The 26,282-nt window shown below is 46.1% G+C and overlaps 1 protein-coding gene across 1 annotated transcript; it reads right to left on the bottom strand.

The window, feature by feature from the left end:
* Nucleotides 1–23,655: 23,655 nt before the first annotated feature.
* On the bottom strand, nucleotides 23,656–25,962 carry LOC123078566 (ABC transporter G family member 10-like). The gene has a single exon (XM_044501116.1). The coding sequence runs from the start codon at nucleotides 25,774–25,776 to the stop codon at nucleotides 23,959–23,961; it is 1,818 nt and encodes a 605-aa protein (XP_044357051.1). The 5' UTR covers nucleotides 25,777–25,962; the 3' UTR covers nucleotides 23,656–23,958.
* Nucleotides 25,963–26,282: the final 320 nt, after the last annotated feature.

Raw genomic sequence — 26,282 nt, forward strand, 5'->3', positions numbered from 1 at the left:
ATGCGCCGGTAACTTCATCATCACCGTCACCACGCCGTCGTGCTGACGAAACTCTCCCTCGGCCTCAGCTGGATCAAGAGTTCGAGGGACGTCACCGAGCTTTACGTGTGCAGATCGCGGAGGTGATGTGCGTTCGGTACTTGATCGGTTGGATCGTGAAGACATTCGACTACATCAGCCGCGTTACTTAACTCTTCCGCTTGTGGTCTACGAGGGTACGTGGACACACTCTCCCCGCTCGTTGCTATGCTTCTCCTAGATAGATCTTACGTGATCGTAGGAAAAAATTTGAAATACTACATTCCCCAACAGTGGCATCCGAGCTAGGTCTATGCGCAGATGTTATATGCACGACTAGAACACAAAGAGTTGTGGGCGATAATAGTCATACTGCTTACCAGCATGTCATACTTTGATTCGGCGGTATTGTTAGATGAAGCGGCCCAGACCGACATTACATGACCGCGTTCATGAGACTGGTTCTACCGCCGTGCTTTGCACACAGGTGGCTAGTGGGTGTCTGTTTCTCCAACTTTAGTGGAATCGAGTGTGACTATGCCCGGTCCTTGTTGAATGTTAAAACATCACACTTGACGAAAAATCGTTGTGGTTTTGATGCGTAGGTAAGAACGGTTCTTGCTAAAAGCCCGTAGCAGCCACGTAAAACTTGCAACAACAAAGTAGAGGACGTCTAACTTGTTTTTGCAGGGCTTGCTGTGATGTGATATGGTCAAGACGTGATGATATATAATTTGTTGTATGAGATGATCATGTTTTGTAATAGTTATCGTTAACTGGCAGGAGCCATATGGTTGTTGCTTTATTGTATGAAATGCAATCGCCATATAATTGCTTTACTTTACCACTAAGCGGTGGCGATAGTCGTAGTAACAATAGTTGGCGAGACGACAACGATGCTTCGATGGAGATCAAGGTGTCAAGCCAGTGACGATGGTGATCATGACGGTGCTTTGGAGATGGAGATCAAAGGCACAAGATGATGATGGCTATATCATATCACTTATATTGATTGCATGTGATGTTTATCCTTTATGCATCTTATTTTGCTTAGTACGGCGATAGCATTATAAGATGATCTCTCACTAAATTTCAAGGTACAAGTGTTCTCCCTGCGTATGCACTGTTGCGACAGTTCGTCGTGCCGAGCCACCACGTGATGGTCGGGTGTGATAAGCTCTACGTTCACATACAACGGGTGCAAGCCAATTTTGCACACGCAGAATACTCGGGTTAAACTTGACGAGCCTAGCATATGCAGATATGGCCTCGGAACACTGAGACTGAAAGGTCGAGCGTGAATCATATAGTAGATATGATCAACATAGTGATGTTCACCATTGAAAGCTACTCCATCTCACGTGATGATCGTACATGGTTTAGTTGATTTGGATCACGTGATCACTTAGATGATTAGAGGGATGTCTATCTAAGTGGGAGTTCTTAAGTAATATGATTAATTGAACTTTAATTTATCATGAACTTAGTACCTGATAGTATTTTGCATGTCTATGTTGTTGTAGATCAATGGCCCGTGCTACTGTTCCTTTGAATTTTAATGTGTTCCTAGAGGAAGCTAAGTTGAAAGATGATGGTAGCAACTACACGGACTGGGTCCGTAACTTGAGGATTATCCTCATTGCTGCACAGAAGAATTACGTCTTGGAAGCACCGCTAGGTGCAAGACCCGTTGTAGGAGCAACACCAGACGTTGTGAACGCCTGGCAGAGCAAAGTTGATGACTACTCGATAGTTCAGTGTGCCATCCTTTACGGCTTAGAACCGGGACTTCGACGACGTTTTGAACGTCATGGAGCATATGAGACGTTCCAGGAGTTGAAGTTAATATTTCAAGCAAATGCCCGGATTGAGAGATATGAAGTCTCAAATAAGTTCTACAGCTACAAAATGGAGGAGAATAGTTCTGTTAGTGAACATATACTCAAAATGTCTGGGTACCATAATCACTTGACTCAACTGGGAGTTAATCTTCCGGTTGATAGTGTTATTGACAGAGTTCTTCAATCACTGCCACCAAGCTACAAAAGCTTCGTGATGAACTATAATATGCAAGGGATGGATAAGACAATTCCCGAGCTCTTCGCAATGCTAAAGGCTGCCGAGGTAGAAATCAAGAAGGAGCATCAAGTGTTGATGGTCAACAAGACCACTAGTTTCAAGAAAAAGTGCAAAGGGAAGAAGGGGAACTTCAAGAAGAACGGCAAGCAAGTTGCTGCTCAAGTGAAAAAGCCCAAGTCTGGTCCTAAGCCTGAGACTGAGTGCTTCTACTGCAAAGGGACTGGTCACTGGAAGCGGAATTGCCCCAAGTATTTGGCGGATAAGAAGGATGGCAAAGTGAAAGGTATATTTGATATACATATTATTGATGTGTACCTTACTAATTCTCGCAGTAGTGCCTGGGTATTTGATACTGGTTCTGTTGCTCATATTTGCAAGTTCGATGTGATCGCCGTCGGCATGCTACCTCTACATCTACCTTCGGGATTAGTTTTAGACCTGAATAATTGTTATTTGGTGCCAGCGTTAAGCATGAAGATTATATCTGGATCTTGTTTGATGCGAGACGGTTATTCATTTAAATCAGAGAATAATGGTTGTTCTATTTATATGAGTAATATCTTTTATGGTCATGCACCCTTGATGAGTGGTCTATTTTTGTTGAATCTCGATAGTAGTGACACACATATTCATAGTATTGAAGCCAAAAGATTAAGTTTAATAATGATAGTGCAACTAATTTATGGCACTGCCGTTTAGGTCATATTGGTGTAAAGTGCATGAAGAAACTCCATGTTGATGGGCTTTTGGAATCACTTGATGCTTGCGAACCATGCCTCACGGGCAAGATGACTAAGACTCCGTTCTCCGGAACAATGGAGCGAGCAACAGACTTGTTGGAAATAATACATACTGATGTATGCGGTCTGATGAGTGTTGAGGCTCGCGGCGGGTATCGTTATTTTCTAACCTTCACAGATGATTTGAGCAGATATGGGTATATCTACTTAATGAAACATAAGTCTGAAACATTTGAAAAGTTCAAAGGATTTCAGAGTGAACTGGAAAATCATCGTAACAAGAAAATAAAATTTCTACAATCTGATCGTGGAGGAGAATATTTGAGTTACGAGTTTGGTCTTCATTTGAAACAATGCAGAATAGTTTTGCATCTCACGCCACCCGGAACACCACAGCGTAATGGTGTGTCCGAACGTCGTAATCGCACTTTATTAGATATGGTGCGATCTATGATGTCTCTTACTGATTTACCGCTAACATTTTGGGGTTATGCTTTAGAGACGGCTACATTCACATTAAATAAGGCACCATCTAAATCCATTGAGACGACACCATATGAACTGTGGTTTGGCAAGAAACCCAAGTTGTCGTTTCTTAAAGTTTGGGGCTGCGATGCTTATGTGAAAAAGCTTCAACCTGATAAGCTTGAACCCAAATCGGAGAAATGTGTCTTCATAGGATACCCAAAGGAGACTGTTGGGTACACCTTCTATCACAGATCCGAAGGCAAGATATTCGTTGCTAAGAATGGATCCTTTCTAAAGAAGGAGTTTCTCTCAAAAGAAGTGAGTGGGAGGAAAGTAGAACTTGATGAGGTAACTGTACCTGCTCCCTTATTGGAAAGTAGTTCATCACAGAAATCAGTTCCTGTGATTCCTACACCGATTAGTGAGGAAGCTAATGATGATGATCATGAAACTTCTGATCAAGTTACTACAGAACCTCGTAGGTCAACCAGAGTAAGATCCGCACCAGAGTGGTACGGTAATCCTGTTCTGGAGGTCATGTTACTTGACCATGACGAACCTAAAAACTATGAGGAAGCGATGATGAGCCCAGATTCTGGGCCATGAAATCTGAGATGGGATCCATGTATGAGAACAAAGTGTGGACTTTGGTTGACTTGCCCGATGATCGGCAAGCCATAGAGAATAAATGGATCTTCAAGAAGAAGACAGACGCAGACGATAATGTTACTCTCTACAAAGCTTGACTTGTTGCGAAAGGTTTTCGACAAGTTCAAGGAGTTGACTACGATGAGACCTTATCACCCGTAGCAATGCTTAAGTCCGTCCAAATCATGTTAGCAATTGCCGCATTTTATGATTATGAAATTTGGCAAATGGATGTCAAAACTGCATTCCTGAATGGATTTCTGGAAGAAGAGTTGTATATGATGCAAGCCAAAGGTTTTATCGATCCAAAGGATGCTAACAAAGTGTGCAAGCTCCAGCGATCCATTTATGGACTGGTGCAAGCATCTCGGAGTTGGAATAATTATTTTGAAAGTGTGATCAAAGCATATGGTTTTATACAGACTTTTTGGAGAAGCCTGTATTTACAAGAAAGTGAGTGGGAGCTCTGTAGCATTTCTAATATTATATGTGGATGACATATTGTTGATTGGAAATGATATAGAATTCCTGGATAGCATAAAAGGATACTTGAATAAAAGTTTTTCTATGAAAGACCTCGGTGAAGCTGCTTATATATTAGGCATTAAGATCTATAGAGATAGATCAAGACACTTAATTGGACTTTCACAAAACACATACCTTGATAAAGTTTTGAAGAAGTTCAAAATGGATCAAGCAAAGAAAGGGTTCTTGCCTGTGTTACAAGGTGTGAAGTTGAGTCAGACTCAATGCCCGACCACTGCAGAAGATAGAGAGAAAATGAAAGTCATTCCCTATGCTTCAGCCATAGGTTCTATCATGTATGCAATGTTGTGTACCAGACCTGATGTGTGCCTTGCTATTAGTTTAGCAGGGAGGTACCAAAGTAATCCAGGAGTGGATCACTGGACAGCGTTCAAGAACATCCTGAAATACCTGAAAAGGACTAAGGATATGTTTCTCGTTTATGGAGGTGACAAAGAGCTGGTCGTAAATGGTTATGTCGATGCAAGCTTTGACACTGATCCAGATGACTCTAGGTCACAAACCAGATACATATTTATATTGAACGATGGAGCTGTCAGTTGGTGCAGTTCTAAGCAAAGCGTCGTGGCGGGATCTACGTGTGAAGCAGAGTACATAGCTGCTTCAGAAGCAGCAAATGAAGGAGTCTGGATGAAGGAGTTCATATCCGATCTAGGTGTCATACCTAGTGCATCGGGTCCAATGAAAATCTTTTGTGACAATACTGGTGCAATTGCCTTGGCAAAGGAACTCCGGATTTCACAAGAGAACCAAGCACATCAAGAGATGCTTCAATTCCATCCGCGATCAAGTCAAGGGGGGAGACATACAGATTTTCAAAATACATACGGATCGGAATGTTGCAGACCGGTTGACTAAGCCTCTCTCACGAGCAAAACATGATGAGCACCAAGACTCCATGGGTGTTAGAATCATTACGGTGTAATCTGGATTATTGACTCTAGTGCAAATGGGAGACTGAAGGAAATATGCCCTAGAGGCAATAATAAATTTGTTATTTATATTTCCTTATATCATGATAAATGTTTATTGTTCATGCTAGAATTGTATTAACCAGAAACTTAGTACATGTGTGAATACATAGACAAACAAAGTGTCACTAGTATGCCTCTACTTGACTAGATCGTTAATCAAAGATGGTTAAGTTTACTAGCCATAGACATTAGTTGTCATTTGATGAACGGGATCACATTATTAGAGAATGATGTGATTGACATGACCCATCCGTTAGCTTAGCACTATGATCGTTTAGTTTATTGCTATTGCTTTCTTCATGACTTATACATGTTCCTATGACTATGAGATTATGCAACTCCCGAGTACCGGAGGAACACTTAGTGTGCTATCAAACGTCACAATGTAACTGGGTGATTATAAAGATGCTCTACAGGTGTCTCCGATGGTGTTTGTTGAGTTGGCATAGATCGAGATTAGAATTTGTCACTCCGATTGTCGGAGAGGTATCTCTGGGCCCTCCCGGTAATGCACATCACTATAAGCCTTGCAAGCAATGTAACTAATAAGTTAGTTACGGGATGCTGCATTACGGAACGAGTAAAGAGACTTGCCGGTAACAAGATTGAACTAGTTATAGTGATACCGACGATCGAATCTCGGGCAAGTAACATACCGATGACAAAGATAAAGATCTTCGTAGAATATGTGGGAGCCAATATGAGCATCCATATTCCGCTATTGGTTATTGACCGGAGATGAGTCTCGGTCATGTCTACATAGTTCTCGAACCCGTAGGGTCCGCACGCTTAACGTTCGATTACGATCGGTATTATGAGTTTATGTGTTTTGATGTACCGAAGGTAGTTCGGAGTCCCGGATGAAATCGCGGACATGACGAGGAGTCTCGAAATGGTCGAGACATAAAGTTTGATATATTGGAAGACTATATTCGGACACCGGAATAGTTCCGAGGTGTATCGGATATTTTCCGGAGTACCGGGGGGTTACCGGAACCCCCCGGGGGTTATTGGGCCTCATGGGCCTATTGGTGGAAGAGAGGAGGCAGGCCAAGGTGTGGCACCTCCCCCCTAGCCCAAACCAAATTGGACTAGGAGGTCGGGCCCCCTTTCCTTCTCTCCTCCCTCTCCTTCCCCCTTCTCCTTGTTGGAATAGGAAAGGGGGGCCGAATCCTACTTGGAGTAGGATTGCCCCCCCCCCCATGGCGCGCCTCCTCCCCTGGCCGGCCTCCTCCTCCCTCCCCCCTTTATATACGTGGGAAGGGGGCACCCCAAAGACACACAAAAGTTTCTCTTAGCCGTGTGCGGTGCCCCCCTCCACAGAAACAGACCTCGGTCATATCGTTGCAGTGCTTAGGCAAAGCCCTGCGTCGATAACTTCATCATCACCGTCACCACGTCGTCGTGCTGACGAAACTCTCCCTCGGCCTCGGCTGCATCAAGAGTTCGAGGGACGTCAGCGAGCTGTACGTGTGCAGATCGCGGAGGTGCCCTGCGTTCGGTACTTGATCGGTTGGATCGTGAAGACGTTCGACTACATCAACCGCGTTACTTAACGCTTCCGCTTTCGGTGAGTGAATTGCAAAAAACATCGACACTTCAGGCTAGGTTTGCACGTACCACACATATACGAAATTGTGCCAAAAAGCACTAATTTTTTTCATAATTTTTTGCAAAAAACACTAGTTGCTTGTTTGGACCGTTTTAAGTGCGTTTATGACAAGGGGGCCTGCATCCGTCGACGTGGCAGCACTGTTCACACGGCAACGTCGTTAGACGGCATTACACGCCGCTGGCGCACCGGTTCGAGCCGGGCCGCTTAGTCTTCGAGCCGTACCCCGCCCGGTCCGCTCCTCTCACTCTCTTTTCCTCCCCCACACTCTCTCCTCTCAGTCATGGCGACGGCTAGCGGCGCAGGCGGCGACTACGGCGGGTCTGCCGGCGTTGGAAACGATGGTCCACCTGTGGGAGATATATGCGGGAGCTCAAACCCTAGCTGGCCGTCGGATACGAGCAGCCCCAGCCAGAGCCCCCAGCACTGTCTCGAATATGCGGCGGTAAGATCTTGGGCCGGGGCAGTGAAGGAGATTCCATCGGAGAGTCACCAGATTGCCTCGTCATTCGGCGGCGTCTAGTGAGTTTCCTCTTCCCTCTTCCCTCTTCCCTCTTCATGTAGATCGATTATAGGGTTAGGGTTAGGTTTTTTGGCACTGTTAATTGGTGCTCTCTTAATTGTGATTTAGTTGCGGTTGATTTGTAGTTAACATAGTAGCTAGTTGACAGAGTAGTTAACAGAGTAGCTAGTTGATGATGTAGTCAGCAGAGTAGTTAGCAGGGTACTGTACTTGGAGAGATCAGTTTGCATTGGTTTGACAGTGAAGTTGACTGGTTTTCAGAACTTGGCAGTGGTTTTCAGAAGGTGTTTGTTGTTTTCAGAGTGTACTGTACTGTATTGTAGCAATTATAATGTTGATTACTCTGTTTTAGTGCTTTGTTTTAGGAATTATGCATTTTTTTACAATACATTGGTGCTCTGTTTTAGGAATTATGCATTTTTTACAGTACATTGGTGCTCTGTTTTGGTGCTCTATTAATTAAGCTATTTTAATTATTTGTGTGTAGTTTGAGCGATGATGTTTGGGAAGTTAGAATGCACTTCCATGATAGAGACAACTTGGAGAGATCAGTTTGCATTTCAGACATAACATATTATAATTTGGTTGCCCTAATAGAGACAGAGGGATATGGGCTTAATGATTTCATGTATTTTGTGAGGGATCCTGGTGTGGGGATTACAGGAATGGATGAAATTTGTGATGATGATAAGGTGGATGAAATGCTTGACCATATTGCTAACAATGATCAGCATGTAGTGAACTTGACAGTGGTTAGGGGCACTGATCCAAGACCTGCAGATTTGAACTCAGGCTATCTGGTTGAGGAGCAGGTTCCTTTGAGCCATATAGGAGAGAACCCTGTGTATGTAGTAAATCCTTCTGGTGTTCTCTTAAGATCACCACCAAAAAGTATAATACAGAGTCAGCCAGAGCCATTGCAGTTCTACACTACACAGCAGAGCACAAACCATGATCTGGATACAAATGCTGCCATGGACCAATCCAATGCAGCAGATCAGGATGAACTGGAGACATTAATGGAGTTGAAGAGGAGAACAAAGATTGCCAAATTTAGGAAACATAAGATTGCAGCTGAGCATGTAAATAAGGTTAAGCAGAAGCTACCAATTCTTCTAACTGAAGATGATTCAGATCTGGATGCAGATGAGGACTATCTTCAGAGGCTTAATGAGATGAGGAAGCAAAGAGAGGATCCACTCATTCATTTTGATGGAGACACTGATGTGGATGAACTGTATGAGGAAGATGAGGAAGGGCAAAATGTGGAGGTGGAGCAAGAGGAGCAGGTGGAAAAAGATGAGCAGGTGGAGCAGCAAGAGGTGCCTACAAAGAAGAAGAAAGCTAGAAAAGGGCCAACAGAGAGGTCACATTCTAGCTTGGAACAGAGATTTGAGGATGTTTGGGCACCATCATCAGATGAGGAGCCAGATCTTGGTGTTTTGAAGCAGGAATATGATGATGGAGCTGAGGAAGTACAATTTGTTCTGCCCAATGGAAGGAAGAGCAGATCAGTGAGATCTTTGCCAAGGATCTGGTACAGTGAGGAGAGAGAGAACCCAGAGGAGCAGTTTTGCAGAAAACTTTGTTTCCTCAATGTGTATCAGTTTAGGAGAGCAATTCAGACATTGCACATAACTCAGAATAGGAATTATGAGTTCCACAGAAACTGCAATGACAGCATCATAGTTGTGTGCACAAATGCAAAATGCCCTTTCTTTATTGCAGCTTCTGTTGTTGCAAATGAGACTACTTTTTGCATAAGGAAGGCAAATTTTGTGCACACATGCCCAGCAGTAGGAGAGAACACCAAGGTCACTGCAAAATGGGTTGCACACCAGTGTGAGGCAATGATGAGAGTTGATATTGGCACACCAGTCACCACAATAATGCAGACACTGAAGAAGAAATATGGAATAGAGATGTCCACCCATATGGCCTACAGGGCTAGGAAGCAAGCATTGAAGGTTGTCCAAGGAGATCAGAGAGGACAATACACTAGAATAAGAGATTATTTGCAGGCTGTGTTGGATACAAACCCAGGCTCTAGATGTATTGTTACTACTAGGCATGTACCAGAGCACCCAAGCAAAAACCCTAGGTTTCATGGCCTCTTTTTCTGTCTAAGTGCTTGCAAAGAAGGGTTTTTGAATGGATGCAGACCATTCATAGGTACATTTCATTTACTAAGTTGTGAATTGTTTATGTGCTCACATTACATACACTATGTTCTCACAATTGTCAGCTTTGCAGGGGTAGATGGTTGTTTTATCAAGCTGTCAACAGGTCAACAGATCCTTGCTGCAACAGGAAGGGATGGGAACAATAATATCTACCCTATAGCATTTGGAGTTGTTGACAAAGAGGACAAAGACAGCTGGACCTGGTTCTTAACACAGCTTAAAGATGCACTTGGTGGAGAAAGTGGGAAGTTTGGTTATTATACCATCATCTCTGATAGGCAGAAGGTAAACTTCTCTTCTCATACAATATTGCACTAGGTTTCATGGTTTCATATGCACATTGCTATAGCTTCATTGTTTCATTGTTTATAGGACCAATGCTTAGCTTTATTTCCCATTGTTTCAAACAGGGGCTTTTAAATGCAATAAACCATGTTTTCCCCAATTGTCCACAAAGATTCTGCCTTAGACATATCTACCAGAATTTCCAAACTGCTGGTTTTAGAGGTGATGAATTAAAGAAACACATGGATGCAGCTAGCTACTCTTATACTGAGAATGAACACCTTGATGCAATGAATGCTTTGAAAAGAGAGTGTAAGGCTGCTTGGACATGGCTTCACAAAATCCCTGTTCATACTTGGGCTAGGCATGCCATGGATTTTAATTGCAAAACTGACCTGGTAGTGAACAACATCAGTGAGGTGTTTAATAAAATGATATTAGATGTCAGAGGCAAGCCAATAGTGACCATGATAGAAGGAATTAGGACAAAGTTGATGGTCAAATTTAACAAGAATAGAACAAAGACAGAGACAGCAAATTGGGAGATTTGCCCTACCTATGCTGAAATGTTAGAGGAGACAAAGTACAACTCAAGGTGGTGCCAGACTTTGATGGCTGGTCCTAACATCTACCAAGTGACTAGTGGAGAAAACACATACTCAGTGAACTTGCTGGACATAACATGTGGATGTAGGAAATGGGATATGACTTCTATGCCATGCCATCATGCAGTTTCTGCAGTTGTGAAAGCTAAGTTGCAGCCAGAGGACTTTGTTGCTGATTTCTTCAAAAAGGAAATGTATAAAAAAGCATTTGCACATATCATATTTCCTGTGCCTGGTCCAAACCTGTGGCCAAGGACAAGAACTCAGGACATAGAGCCTCCAGTATTCAAAGACAAGGTTGGGAAGCAACAAACAAAGAGGAGGAAAAACCAATTTGAAAAGCCAGCACCAAGAGATACATCTAGGATGGCATCTATTACTTGCAGCAACTGCAAACTTGTAGGACATAGATACAATGTTTGCTCCAAGCCCCTGAAGCCAGCTCTTGCTATGAGAATGAACCAGCATCAGGTTAGTTATAGTAGCACCTCAATTCTCTTTATTTTGTCTCCATTGTAACTCACAAGCCTTAACTGTTTTTGAAATGTAGCCAAACAGGTCACAGGCTTCTACTTCAACAACAAATGCATCTACAGCTGCTGCACCACCAAGGAAGAGGCCATCTTCATCTACTACTGCACCTACATCTGTTGCACCACCAAGGAAGAGGCCATCTCCATCAACTGCTGCTCCTACACCTGTTGCTCCTCCAAGGAGGTCTCATAGGAAGAAAGCTACACATGCTGCCACTACACCTGCTGCTCCTCCAAGGAGGTCTCCCAGGAAGAAAGCTACCAATGATGGTACAGCATCTACCTCTGCTGCAGGAAACAGGTCAACTTTTCAAGCTCCAAGACAGAGTGGAAGAAAAAGGACTTCTTCATACAAGTTGAAAGAGTACTTCTATGCTTCTGGGAACTAGATGCCTTTGTCTTTGTTGGCATGTGATGTCTATGTGTTGGTTGCGAACTAGATTATGCCTTTGTTGGCTTTCAGAACCTATGATGCCTATGTTGGCTTTGAACCATTGTTGGTTGTGAGAACTTGGATGTTTATCTTAAATGTTGGCTTGGATGGATGTGAGAACCTGAAAATGTTGGCTGTGATGATGGTGATTCTGGTGATGATGTTGGCTTAGATGGATGATGATGATGCTTACTATGATTCTAGGGTCACTCGGCGTCGAAAAACCCACCAAAGTGAGTCTAGGGTCACTCGGCGTCGAAAAACCCACCAAAGTGAGTCTAGGGTCACTCTGCGTCGAAAAACCCACCAAAGTGAGTCTAGAGTCACTCGGCGTCGAAAAACCCACCAAAGTGAATCTAGGGTCACTCTGCATCGAAAAACCCACCGAAGTGAGTCTAGAGTCACTCGGCGTCGAAAAACCCACCGAAGTGAGTCTAGAGTCAAGTGAGTCTAGGGTCACTCGGCGTCGAAAAACCCACCAAAGTGAGTCTAGGGTCACTCGGCGTCGAGAAACCCACCAAAGTGAGTCTAGGGTCTCTCGTCATCGACAAAACCAACCAAGTGAGTCTAGGGTCACTCAGCGTCGAAAAACCCACCAAAGTGAGTCCAGGGTCTATCGGCATCGAGAAACCCACCAAAGTGAGTCTAGGGTCTCTCGTCGTCGACAAAACCAACCAAAGTGAGTCTAGGGTCTCTCGTCATCGACAAAACCAACCAAAGTGAGTCTAGGGTCTCTCGTCATCGACAAAACCAACCAAAGTGAGTCTAGGGTCTATCGTCATCGACAAACCAACCAAAGTGAGTCTAGGGTCTATCGGCATTGACAAAACCAACCAACCAACAGCATCAGATTCAGCATAACTGGAAGATTCATACATAGTCATAACTAATAAGTACCATATTACACGATAGTGCTTAATGCTAAATAGGTACATTACATAACCATAATTCAGATATTACTAGATCATTCATCTAATAGTAGTCATTACATAACCATAATTATAGTACTCATCATCCCATAACCATGCTGGTGGTACTAATAAGCAGCATATTACATTATACTGCTCATTCATCTAAGATGGCTTTGATCCCATTCAGCTTCAGCTTGGTCTGCTCGGCAACCTTCTCAAGCTCATCAATGTGGGCCTGCAACTTAATCTTCTCTTCAGCAAGCTTCAACTTCATGTTCCTAATGACATTGGCTTGAGCAACTGTCAGGTTCTTGAGCATGTCATACTTCTCCTGCAACTTGCTCTCATCAGGTTTGTTCTGCATCTTACCTCTCTCCATCTGAGCCCTCTGCTCCTGGGCATCCAAAAGGCCGTTGACATCTTCAACCAATCTCTCATAACTTGCATGCAGCTTGATCTTCTGTTGTGTCAGATTGTGAACAACAAATGAGCTTTCCAGATTGTCCTCAATCTTGCTCCTCCTGCACTCTTCATACTTATCCCACAACTTGGTCAATGCATTCTCCATTGTAGCTGGCCAAAATGGATCAACCCATTCAACTAGCCCACAGTTTCTTCCCTCCTGTAATTTTAGTGTTAAACAGGTCTACAAGATCTGCTGACAACACTCTGCACATGCTCACATATAAACAATGACCTCACTAAGCAACTAGCACACCAGATCTGCTAACTACAAAATCAGTACTAAATAGTGACCAGATTAGCATAAATTTGGCATATACCTTCACAGCACAAGCAAAGAACCTCCTGCCAGTATGGATGCCCTGGAAAGCAACATGCCTCTCTGCTGGCAGGGAGTGTTCATTGCACAAAACATCAGGTTCAGTGCCCTCGAAATCGGAGTCATCGATGGTCTCAGGGATCTGGAGGTGCAAAGGAAAGGCAACAAAACTTCAGATCAAGCTCAACAGAAAAATCCCCAAATCGCAACCCTAACCCTAGCTTGAGCTCGAGCAACTCACCTTGATGATGCCCTCGTCTGAAGCTGAGTCGGCGTACTGGTGAGAGTTCTCGCTGCTGTCGTCATCAGACCAGGAAACCATGGCGACGCAGCGGCGACGGCGGTCGAAGATGTGGGAGGGGGCGGCGGCGAACGAGCGGGAGCAGAGAGAGGGAGAAGGACGGGGAGAGAGTGAGGGCTGGGGGGTGGGGCATGCACCGCTTCGGGGTGTTTGACCCGCCCAACTCGAACCGGTGCGCCAGCGGCGTGTAACGCCGTCTAACGGCGTTGCCGTGTGAACAGTGCTGCCACGTCGACGGATGCGGGCCCCCCTTGTCATAAACGCACTTAAAACGGTCCAAACAAGCAACTAGTGTTTTTTGCAAAAAATTATGAAAAAAATTAGTGCTTTTTGGCACAATTTCGTATATGTGTGGTACCTGCAAACCTAGCCTGAAGTGTCGATGTTTCTTGCAATTCACTCGCTTTCGGTCTACGAGGGTACGTGGACACACTCTCCCAGCTCGTTGATATGCTTCTCCTAGATAGATCTTGCGTGATCGTAGGATTTTTTTTGAAATACCGCGTTCCCGAACACCCACCGCTGCCCGCGTGGAGGAGCTGCTGACGGGAGAAGAAGACGGTGCAGGGCGGTGCTGACTGCGCTGTCATGGTGTCGCTGCGCGTGGGCCGGGAGGGTCCAGCTCCGGCGTCCGCGCTGCACCGATGCGGGAGCTACGACGACGCTCCAGATGAGGAGCTGCCGTCGGTGTCCACCTTGGACCGCTCCAACGTAATGCAGAGGGTCTTCTCCTCCTCGTAGCCGAGCCCGGAGCCGGAGTCACTGCCGGAGCTGAACATCAGAGTGGATAGGACCGGAATCGGAGAGGGAGAGGAGAGGACGGAGCGAGAGAGAGTGGGCTAGGGTTTGGAGCGAGGCGTCCGGATTGGTTTTTTTTGTGGGACAGTTGTGCTGTCGTTGATGGGTCGGGCCTATCAGGCGGACGCGCCTGGGCATGCCCCGGACGTGTCCGGGCCGCCTTATATTTGGGCGGGATATGAGGAGTGTCAGTCAGCCCGGGTGTTTGTCCGCGGTTTGAGAGGTCCGGTTGGATCGTTTTTTTTTTGACCGGTCAATGATCAGACGGGTTGTCCGGACGTTTGAGACGTGTATGAGCTCTGATGAAGCCTAATTGCCGGCCTCCTTGCACTCCACCGATGACAGCAAAAGTGCGGCATGTTTCGTCTGTCCATTTTGTGAGTGCGGCCACAGCATGATCTCCATTTCCCTGTCACACCTTTTGACCAGCATACCATGTAACGTAGTACTCATAATGGTGTACGTACTAGGCTCGATCAGAGACACGGGCACCCATACGCAGTTGGGTCGGGTGGGTGGGAGCCGGCCAATGGGATCGCCGAGTAGATCATGATGGAGTGGGGCATGCGTGCTTTGCTTTTCCATCGTCCTCGCATCATTGATCACCTGGATCTCATGAACGCACCACATCCGAGAGCACCCATTGGATGCGCCAATGAACCGAGACCAATCACATAGCTCGGCTGTCCGATGTGCACTCCCCCTACGTATCACCGTCAATCCACACCCTGCGTGCCGACGCCGCCGCTTCTCCAGCTTACGGCGCGCGGCGTATGCATGCATGCACATGCCGGCCGGCCGCCTACGCGAAGCACGCTTCGTAGTGGCAGACACCGCCGCAAAGGTAGCCAAGAGCGCCGAGGACTCGTTTTCCGCGCGGGTCGCCGATCGACCGCGACGCGCGCGCGCGCCCCGCCTGCAAAAATATCTCCCTCGAATCGTAGTGTCGAGTGGAGTGATGGACGCACCCAACAATACGAGCACGAGAGAGCATGCATGTCACTGGCGCTAGGCGAAATGGGTTGGGACTTGGGAGTGTCACTCCGGTCTCCGGATCATCTGCCGACCTCGTTTAACTCACCGGCCGCCTCCTTTGCGTCAAAAGCGACTGCCACTCGCACACTCAGTGTGCTGCTTGAATTCGGCTCAGACATTAGTCAGGGACGCAAGTTAAGTGAGGTATATGAGAGCCGACATGTTGAGACGTCCCATTCTTGTGAATACATTCTACTTTGGATCAAGTGCTTGTGAGTTAGTCGAAACCGGCTATGTTTGGTAGCAAAGTATTGCGAAAATCAAAGTATTGAAAAATCACAGTATTTTAGCCTGCAGTTACAATACTACCCCGTCCTGGTTTAGTAGTCCCCTTTATATTCTGTGCTAAATTTTGATCTTAAATTTAACTAACAAAATATTAATGCATGTCATAAAAAATAATATAATCGAAAACTATGTTCAATTACGGATCGAACGATATAATTTTTGGTGACATGCATTAATATTTTGTTAGTTAAATCTTTAGTTAAAATTTGGTACAAAATACAAATGGAACTTATAAACCAGGACGGAGGTGGTACCTCAATTTTGACACACCCAGATATTTTGAATTTATTGATAATACCACCATGCCCTGTTTGACAGGTGCTTATATGCAACACTGTGATTTTTGTTGTTGTCGGAATGCCGTCATGGCTATTGGTTAACTTATCACATGGCTATTGGTTAAATTATCACCTGTAAATTTTATATGTCTTTACAGCAGTGTGATTTTTGTTGTTGATGGAATGCTGTCATGGCTATTGGTTAACTTATCACATGGAAAATATTAACTTATCACATCTCCATTTTTTATTGGTAATTGATTTTTGCCATGTCAAATTTACCATTTTTCCATGTGATAAGTTAATATTTTCCCAAAATGTTGCCATGTTATGATTACAAAATTTCCAATAATTTGCTAGTTTTTATGTAAAAAAAATCTTTGATTGCAGGTACAAACTTTTTCGCTAACTTTTCCATGATCTATGAAACATTTTCTACCAAAGTTGCACGTGACCATGGCAAAATTTTGACTCTGCATGTTTCTCACACAATACAATTCTAATTTGTATCCTGCATATGTTTTTTTATGTATTTGTACCATCGAAAATTTATTGTATATGCCATGGTAAAATTATTTATCATTTCACGGCGAATTCTTTTTTGTATGCATCATGGCAATTTTATATCACATGTAGGCGGAATCTTTTTCATTGTATCATGGCAATTTCTCTATGTTTTTTATATTTTTATTCATGTATATGAATTCTTGAAACAGAACAATTTTTATTTTTATATGTAGGGTGATTTTAATTATGAGCATAGCAAACTCACTTTTTATATGAATTTGCCCCCCTTTTCTTGTTTATTTATATGACAATTTTTTGGGCCTAGCAAATTATGCTTTTTAGGGATAAATTATGCTTTTGTTGATGGCAATATTTTTGCAAAAAACTGCTGATTGGGCAAGCCTATTTATTCTGGGTCAGTTTGCGGTCGCGCTGAACATCCGCTGGAGCGAACACTCTAGGGAACGTTTAACATTCACTCTGTCGCTCGGGGGTACCTCCCGAGCTGACGTTCCCTGGTATTGGTATCCTAATTTGAAGGATCACATCTATAATTGTGTTTTGGTGATCCACAATATGGCTCATTGAGTTGCTTTTGTGCTACATGATGGTTTCTCACTGCCGATGGCCTAGCCAAACTTGCTAGCTCATGTGCCATAGTATTCGACTATGGCAGAGAGTGTGCTCAAGTATGGCATTCACGAGCTCCAGTAACATTTGGTAGCAACATGGAAACATTTGCCTACTTGTGTTGTGTAAACTTTTTGTATCCACAACCAGCTTCAGTATGGCTGAGATTTGCTCTATATGAAAGTTGCCATGCGACCTTTTCTCCCACAAATATATACACTTTGCCACGTTCGATGAGATTTTTTCCTCAATTACCATGTAACCATTAATTTTTCTGCAATTTTGCCATGCATATGGAGCAAATCTTTTTTTTCCATGTCACTTGTACTATTTTTTTCTATTTTTGTCATCATGTGTAGTACTTAGGTGACAACTGTTTTTTCTAGTGACATGGCATTTTCGTTGTATATAACATGTTTAAAATGGCTTTTTTTGTTGCGTCTAAAGAAAATATAGGAAGATTTGTGTTTGCGACAAGGAAATTTTTAAGAAAAAATGATTTAGTCACATTGGCATGGTAATTTTAAAAATAATTTGCCATGTTACTTCTACAAATTTTATTCAATTTCCCTACACATATTCATATTTTTCTTCTGAATTTGCCATATCACTAGTCAAAATTTTGATTGATTTTTGCCATGTCAAAGTACAAAATTTTCTACATTTCGCCTACATATAGACATTTAATATCTCCAAGTTTGCCATGTCACTCATACATACTTTCTTATTTTTTGCATTGAATTAGAGGACATCTTTTCTATTTTTTGCCATGACTGTTGTACAGGCTTTAGTTTTGCCATGGAACATGAAAAATTTGCTATCTTTTTGTGTGTGTTTTTAAAGATCATGGCAAATTTGATATGTGCTTGTGTTCACTCTTTCATCTAGGACGCGTTTGCTAACCTGCATTAGGCCCAACCAGGCCCGCGCGGGATGAAAATAGGCTGTTTGGTTGCCTGTGTTTACTGTTTGGCCCGCATAGCACGAACCTCAAAGCACCCCTCGGCCTGACCCGCTCGGAACGGCCGAATAGGCCGTTTCCAGCGAGCCAGGCTCGAGTGATGCAGGGGAGGGGAACGCCGCGCCGCGCAGGGGAGGGAGATGGTGGGAGCGATGGCGCATCTCCGAAAAAGCGGCGGGACGAATTCGAGTCACTGCCCGCCGATTCGGTCGCCCTATATATCGAGGGTCACCGGCCGCCGCGGCAAAACTCCCGCCACCATTTCCTCCCTCTCGAGCTTTCCCTCCCCCGTGGATCCACTTCAACGACGAGGTAAGCGGCACATCTGCTCCGGCGACCGGTTGACTGCGGCGGCGGGTCGACTCCTCCTCCTCTCCGATGTGCGAGGCACCTCCTCCACGGCCGTTCCGATGGCCTCTGTAAGTTCAATCACCACCTCCTCTCTTCTAGTTCTAGCTAGATCTGTCCATGCGCTAAGGTTAGGTCGTCCGATCTATTTGACTGTGATGGTGTAGTAGCTAGTTGTGATGGATTTGGAGCATGCTAGGGGTTGTTTCCATGTGGGCAAGTGTTGGCAGTTAGTGGTCATGGATGAATCGGTGGTATGCTAGTGTGCAAGTGTTGAACAAGATCATCCATGTGTCCATGATTAGTGCTCCGTTCCCCATGATTAGTGCTCTGTTCTCCATGTACTACTAGTTCGATCTGTCCATGTTGTACTGCTAGTTCATATTATCCATGTGTAGTGTCTTGTGGTGTTGACTACGCAAGAGTTTAGTCAGGTCATCGTGCTATCCGAGAGCCAGTTCCCGCCGTCCTACGTCGAGGACTCCCAGCCTCCATTGGAAGAGATGTCTCTTGATTCATAGGTTTTCGAGGTGCCGCCTACGGTTCCTCCATTTGTGCTGGCTCAGCCCAATGTTGTTTCTCATGCTTCTGCTCAAAAGGCATCAACAAAGGAGAAGAAGGATGGTAGGGGGAACAGCATGAAATGGCAGTCGTTCCTCTCCACTTTTGTGCTTAACAAGATGTGTGAGATCATAGCTAGTGGGGTGAGGAATGACAAGGGCTTCAAGGAGGTGCACTTGAACCTTGTTGCAAAGCAGGTGTTCGACTTCTATGGACAGGGTGTACAACCACCTGGGGAAGTGGAGAGCTCGATGGATCCAAATGCCCAAGCTCAGAGACCTTAGCGGTGCTTCATGGGATGAGGACACCTGCTCGATCTTTCTGGAGGCAGAGTACTACCAAGGCCACGTCGCGGTTAGCTCACAAACCATGCCATTCTAACAGACCAGCAGTTCAAGCCTATGAACCATTGCCATACTAACTAACCTGTCTGCCCTGTTTCTTCTTAGGATCACCCCAAGGACGTTGAGTTCCTCAACACCCCTATCTAGAACTACCACCAGATGTAGCAGATCTTCTCCTTCAGGATGGCAACCAGCAAGCATGCCATGGGCTCTGGTCAGCCGCTGGGCTCGCCGATGCTGGAGTATCCAGACACCCAGGAGTCAGACACCATCAACGTTGATGCTCCTGAGAAGGATGTTGAGCACGTTCCTGTGCTTGATAGGAAGAGGAAGCGGGCAGGCTTCATGGAGGAGGAGTTGAGCATCTTCAGCAGCATGACTGAGGTAGTGAAGGAGGTGGCCACCGCCATCAGGGAGAGCAAGAGTGTGGACATCCACCCTAAGCTGTACAGCGCCGTCATGGATCAGATTGGCTTCATGCATGCTTACTAATGCTCTTCTGCTCCATTGCTTGCTTCTAGAGTTCTTCATTGCTTGTTGTTCGTGTGTTCCAATGCTTGTTGCTTGAACTTATTGCTCGTTTCCACTGGCAGGGCAAGTGGTATGAGGTGTTCGAATTTAGGGTTCCAGGGGTTTACAGTTCATGGGAAGCTTGGAACAAACAAGTTTCAGGGTACAACGACAGCAACCACAGAGGCGGGTTTAAGACTAGGCAGGCGGCAGAAGATGCTTACTCCAAGTATGTGCGAGAGCATTCATGCAGTAAGGTTGAGGTTGGCAAGAAGGTGGATCGACCAATAGGACTGAAGAACTTCATCATCTTCGTCCAGTTCATCGTCATAGCAGTGATGTGGCGTTGGTGTGCTCGGTGTGATCGTGTGTAAGGTGTAGTAGTATTAGTAAGCTCACCAAGTAGGGTACAAGGTGAGCACAACTCTATGCTCGTATGTAACCAAACAACGTGCACCCGTGTGAGCACATACAATGCGAGCAACCAAACGCAGTGCTTAGAGGCATCGTTATGATGCAGGGAGAGGACATGCACGCAACCAAACAAAGTGCAGATGTTGGTTTTTGGCCTGCTTTTGCTCAGCCAGGCCCAACTGGGACAAGTATGCAAATGGGCAAAAACGATGCAGGTAACCAAACATGCGCTTAGTTTTTGCCATGGATCATGGCAAATTTGTGGTACATAACTTGTGTATCATGCCATTTTTTTGTTGCATCTAAGAGAATGTGTAGGTACATTTGTGTTTGCAACATCACAAATTTAAGGAAGATTTATTCTAGTGACTTGGCATTTTTAAGAATTTTCTGTCGTATCACTAGTAAAATTTATTACACTTCCCTAGACATATTCATATTTTTTTTGTCTCTGTTTGCCATGTCACTAGACAAATTTTCATTGATTTTTGCCATGTCAAATTACGAAATTCCTACATTTTGTCTTCATATGGACATATAAAATTTACATACCATATGATAGGTTAATATTTTTCCAAAAAGTTGCATGATTACAGATTTCCAACAATTTACCATGTGATAAGTTACTCTTTTTCCAAAAAGTTGCCACGTGATGATTATAAAATTTGCAAAAAAAATCCTTGATTTATGTAAAAAAAAAATCCTTAATTACAAGTACAAACTTTTTCGCTAAGTTTTGCATGATCTATAGAATAGTTTCAAAAGTTGCAATGGACCATGTCAAAATTTTAACTTTGCATGTTTTCTCATACAAATACCATGGCAATTTTTATCCCGTGTATGTTTTTTAAGTATTTGTACCATGAAAAATTTATTGTATATACCATGGCAACTTTATTGATCATTTCACGGCAAATCCTTTTTTTGTATGTATCATGGCAATTTCTCTATGTATTTTATATTTTTATTCATGTATATTAAATCTTGAAACGCAACATTTTTTTTATATGTAAGGTGATTTTAGTCATGATCATAGCAAACTCTCATTTTATATGAACACCCCCCCCCCCCCCCCCCCCCCCGCCCCTTCTTTTTATTGAGATGACTATTTTTTGTCCCCGCAAAATTATGCTTTGGTTGTTGGCAATATTTTTGCATAAAACAACTAATTGGGCCTCGCCCGTTTATTCCGGCCCAGTTTGACGTTCGCTCATTCGATCCGGGGATGGCCTAGCCAACTTGCTAGCTCATGTTTCCTGACGGGGGTATCTTGACGGCTGAACTAGGAGGCCACCCAAGCCAAATTTGGCGATCTATTTTTGAGGGACGTGATATCTTGAAGCAGGGCTTGATCAGGAGGATAGGTAATGGCGAGTCAACATATATATGGACGGACAACTGGATACCCAGGGATGTGATGATGCAGCCATATGGGCGAAGGTCAGACAACCCCCCTGAGCTAGTTTCCTCGCTCATTGATCACACGACAGCGACATGGAATCAGGCCAGGCTCGAGGAAGTTTGTCTCCCGATTGACATCATTGCTATCATCCAAATTCCTCTTTGTACTTCTAATATACCCGACAATTGGGCATGGAACTTTGAAAAAAGTGGCTCTTTTTCAGTCAGGTCGGCCTATAGGATGATGGTGCATACCAAAATGAGGAGAGGAGCCTGGGTGGATGAGATGGCGGGCTCATCCAGCTGTGATAGAGATGAGCACTCATGGAAGATTTTGTGGAACACAAGTTCCAGGTAAAATCCGTATGTTTTTATGGAGGCTAGCACGCCATTCTATACCGACGGAAGATGTCAGGGCCAATAGAAATATGGCAAGCTCGAGTAAATGTGGACTTTGTGGCGCGGGGACTCATGGCATTCGATGCTTGAGTGCCCGATGGCCAGGTGTATCTGGGCACTGGTAGATGGAGAGCTTGCTGAACAATTGTGCGAGACAACAGAACCTAGTGCCAAACAGTGGCTTTTCTCTATGATTGATACATTGTCGCATATAGCTTTTGTGAAATTATCAGTTACACTATGGGCAATATGGTGGGTTAGAAGAAAAGCTATTCACGAGGAGATCTTCCAGAGCCCTGCTTCCACGCATCAGTTTATCTCTAGCTTCATAAGGGAGCTAGAATACATGCTGGGCAAGAGCACAAAATCAACAACAACCAGCAATGAAGTATCCACACGGCCTAGGGCGCCACCTCCAGGTTTTATGAAGATCCATGTAGATGCTAGCATTGCAAGGGATCAGAACAAGGGTGCTGCTGCAGCCGTCTGCAGAGATGGCGATGGAAATTTCATGGGAAGTTCTTCATTAGTGATTTATGGAATTAATGATGCTGCAACAATGAAAGCTATCGCTTGTCGTGAGGCCCTTTCATTGGCGGATGATTTGATGTTACAAAGCTTCGTAATAGCATCGGACTCGAAGCAGATAGTGAATGATATTCAGAAGGGAACCAATGGTGCTTATGGCACCATCATTGCTGAGATTAAGAATAGGGCTTTAATGTTTAATTGTAAGTTTATTTTTGACGGCCGAGCTGCTAATAGCGATGCCGATAGGTTCGCCAAGTTTTTCAATTCTCTTGATCAGGGGAGGCACATTTGGATGATCCAACTCCATGATCCCTTTGTAATGCCATTTTATGTGGACTTTGAGCAATAAAGCTCGGTTATACCCCTCAAAAAAAATGTGCAACAATATTCGCCTATGGCAGACAGTGTGCTCAAATACGGCATTCACGAACTCCGGTGACATGTGTTAGCAACATGGAATTATCTGCCTACTTGTGCTGTGTAATTTTATTTTTTTGTATAACGACCAGCTTGCTGGACATAAGAATAGACAAGACTAGTTTGAAAAAAAAAACAGGTTATCTATCAGAATCCATCTCAGAACCAAAAAAAGAATTCATCTCAGCCGGAGGGAAAATGTTAGTATCTCATCACAAAAATTAAGAGACAAGTCAGTCATATTGCGTGGATCTGTCGTCTTCGCTGAGCGAACAAAACCACCAGAAGGACTCCTGTCAGTTAATACCTGGATCTTGGATACACCAGTTTTTTCATCAAGATAGATACAGATTAGGCATGTTTCCGACCTGCTGCGGTGTTGCCCGTACTTTTTCATCACTCACGACTGCTCACTTGGTCTTCCTTTTCTCAGCTACCCCTTGCCCACAAACACGGGAGAGACTACACAAATTGCAAAATCCAACAAGAAGGTGACACTTTCCCTTGGAGCTGGGAAGGAACACACCCAAAAAGTAACGATTTTTTAAACCAAACAAGAACCGACTAAGAATCTCCTGATCATTTTCTTTCTATATATATGAATCAGATTTATTTACCTATTCGCATCATCCATAAATTGCACTGTTGATGTTGATACAGAAGAACAACATCCACTGGAACAGTAGAACTTGATCAACCTCTTCCCCCAACATATAAATACAGATAATCTTATATCGACCTAATCGGATCAAGATTAGAATATCTTCAGAAAAATCACAGCAAAGAAATAAAATCGAAAGAGATCAAATTCAGATGATGACCAATTACAATTTGCATGCACGCCAATGGCAATGGCAATGGGGATGGCATGCTCTGCCGTCTCTGCACGCGCTTCTTCACCTCCTCATGCGGTGGCACCTGTACCACAGGAACACGAAGCAGAGCACCCTGTAGCCGACCACGAACCCGAGCATGACTCCCAGGTTGCTCCACCTCATGCTCTCCCGCATCCCCTGCTGCCGCAGCAGCATGGTGCCGTCGAGGACGCACATGCCGCCGCCGGGGGCCGAGGCGAGGCACTCCTGGCCGCCGCGCGCGCCGCCGTACTCGTTCACGATGAGGGCCTCGAAGGGGTACTTGAACAGGCTGATGTAGTGCATGAACACCCAGTACTGCGGGATGTCCTTGCTCGCCACGAAGTAGCCGGAGAAGAGGAAGAAGCAGCCGATGAATCCGGCGATGAGGGAGTTGCCGACGATGTAGTTGGGCGCCAGCGCGCTGAGGCAGGCGGTGAATGAGTTGGCGGTGAGCATGACGAGCCAGATGACGAGCGCGAAGTAGGCGAAGCTGGCTGGCTCGCGCGCCAGGCCGACGAGCCAGTACACGGGCGTCGCGTAGAGGAGCGCCGCGGCGAGGAGGAAAGGGAGGAACACGGCGGCGTTGGAGGCGACGTAGGAGGAGACGCGGTACGCGCCCCGGGTGGTCTCCCTTTCCAGGATGCGGCGCTCCTGGAGGAACACCGGGAGGCCCTCGGTGGTGGAGGAGAGCACGAAGGTGAGGTTGAAGGCGAAGAAGCCCAGCCGGGACTGCAGGTCGGTGGTGCCCAGGAAGATTGTGCCGAGGAACACGCCGACCACCGCCGACTGCACCATTCGCGCCGCGAACAGCTGCGGCGTCCGCAGCACCGTCTTCACGAAGCGCCCCGACAGGATGCAAACCTCCGCCGCTGCCGAGTTGGCGTACGCGGCGCGGCGCGCGGACGAGGAGGACGGCGAGGGCACCGGCGCGGCAACATCTTGGTATGTGAGCGCGGTGGCGATGACGACGTCCGGCTTGAGGGTATCGATGGTCTCCATGGCGTACTCGAGGACGTTGACGTGGGCGGGGATGGAGTGGCCGGAGCCGGCGAGGCGGGCCTCGAGGAACGGCAGGGAGCCGTGGTGCCGGACGGCGCCGTCGGCGAGGAGGACGACGCGGTCGAGCAGCTCGAGGATGCGGAAGCCGGGCTGATGGATGGTGAGCACGACGGTCTTGCCGTGCGCGGTGGCCATGTCCCTGAGCATCTTGACAATGTGCAGCGCGGAGCCGGAGTCGAGCCCGGACGTGGGCTCGTCCAGCAGCAACACGGCCGGATCGTGCACGAGGTCAACACCGATGGACACCCTCCTCCGCTCGCCCCCGGACACGCTGGCGACCCTCGAGTGCGCGACGTGGCGCAGCCCGAGCTCGGCCATGAGCTCCCTGGCCCGCGCCTGCGCGGCGCCCGGCGCGGCGCGCAGCCGCAGGCGCGCGCTGTACAGCAGCGACTCCTCGACGGTGAGCATCGGGAAGAGCGCGTCGTCCTGCGGCACGTGGCCGGACACCCGGCGGAAGCGTGCGGCGTCCATGGGGCAGCCGTTCACCAGCACCGCCCCGGTGAGCACCCTGGCCGGGTCCGCCGACCCCGCCAGCACCGACAGCAGCGTGGTCTTGCCCGCCCCGCTCGGCCCCACGATCGCCACCACCTCCCCGGGGGCCGCCTCGCATGTGACGCTCCTCAGCAGCAGCCGCTCGCCCTTGCCGCCCCGCAAGAAGGACGACACTCCGACGCCGCGGGCCGGAAGAACGTAGGACAGAGCCCTCGTCTCGAGGCGGTACCTCGGCCTCCGGCGCCCGGTCCCCGTCTTGCCCAGCGACATCGCCGGCCTCACCACTGTCTCCCTCGGAGACGCCATGGATCCCTATAAGCCTTCCAGTGGAGATCGTCCGAGCAAGTAGGAGAGAAGAGCGAGAGATTGTTACAAAGGCGTCCCAGCAAGGGGTGGTGAGAAGGGTTGAGCTAACCGCACCAACCTCTCCCCCTTATGTACACTCGTAATGTTTGCTGTGTGGTTTGGCGCGCGCGCGAGGTCTGAAGTCTGAACCTGATGCTGGTGCGACGCCGTCAGTTTGGTGCCACCGCACGGGAGTTTTCAAGGGTTTTGTTGTGTTTCCTCCGGTGCGCTCGTCTCGTCTATCCGTGTGTGTCCGGTGGCTTGTGGATACGGAGGACGTGCCGGTTCGCGTTCGGGGCTTGACGCCCAAGCTTGCAAGCTTGGTGCACCGGGACAGATCAACTCATCTCACTATTTTTCTCTCTCTGTTTCTCGCTCACTGCTCACATCGTTTAGATGTCGTCGTATCGTACGTGGGGCAGTTAGTTGGATTGCTGAACCTAGTTTAAATTTTTTATAATGCTATA

This window comes from Triticum aestivum, chromosome 3D, assembly GCF_018294505.1.
Source record: "Triticum aestivum cultivar Chinese Spring chromosome 3D, IWGSC CS RefSeq v2.1, whole genome shotgun sequence".
NCBI lineage: Eukaryota > Viridiplantae > Streptophyta > Magnoliopsida > Poales > Poaceae > Triticum > Triticum aestivum.

What these genes read in the sequence shown, in the direction of transcription:
- LOC123078566 (XM_044501116.1), bottom strand. Translation starts at nt 25,776, where the DNA reads ATGGCGTCTCCGAGGGAGACAGTGGTGAGGCCGGCGATGTCGCTGGGC.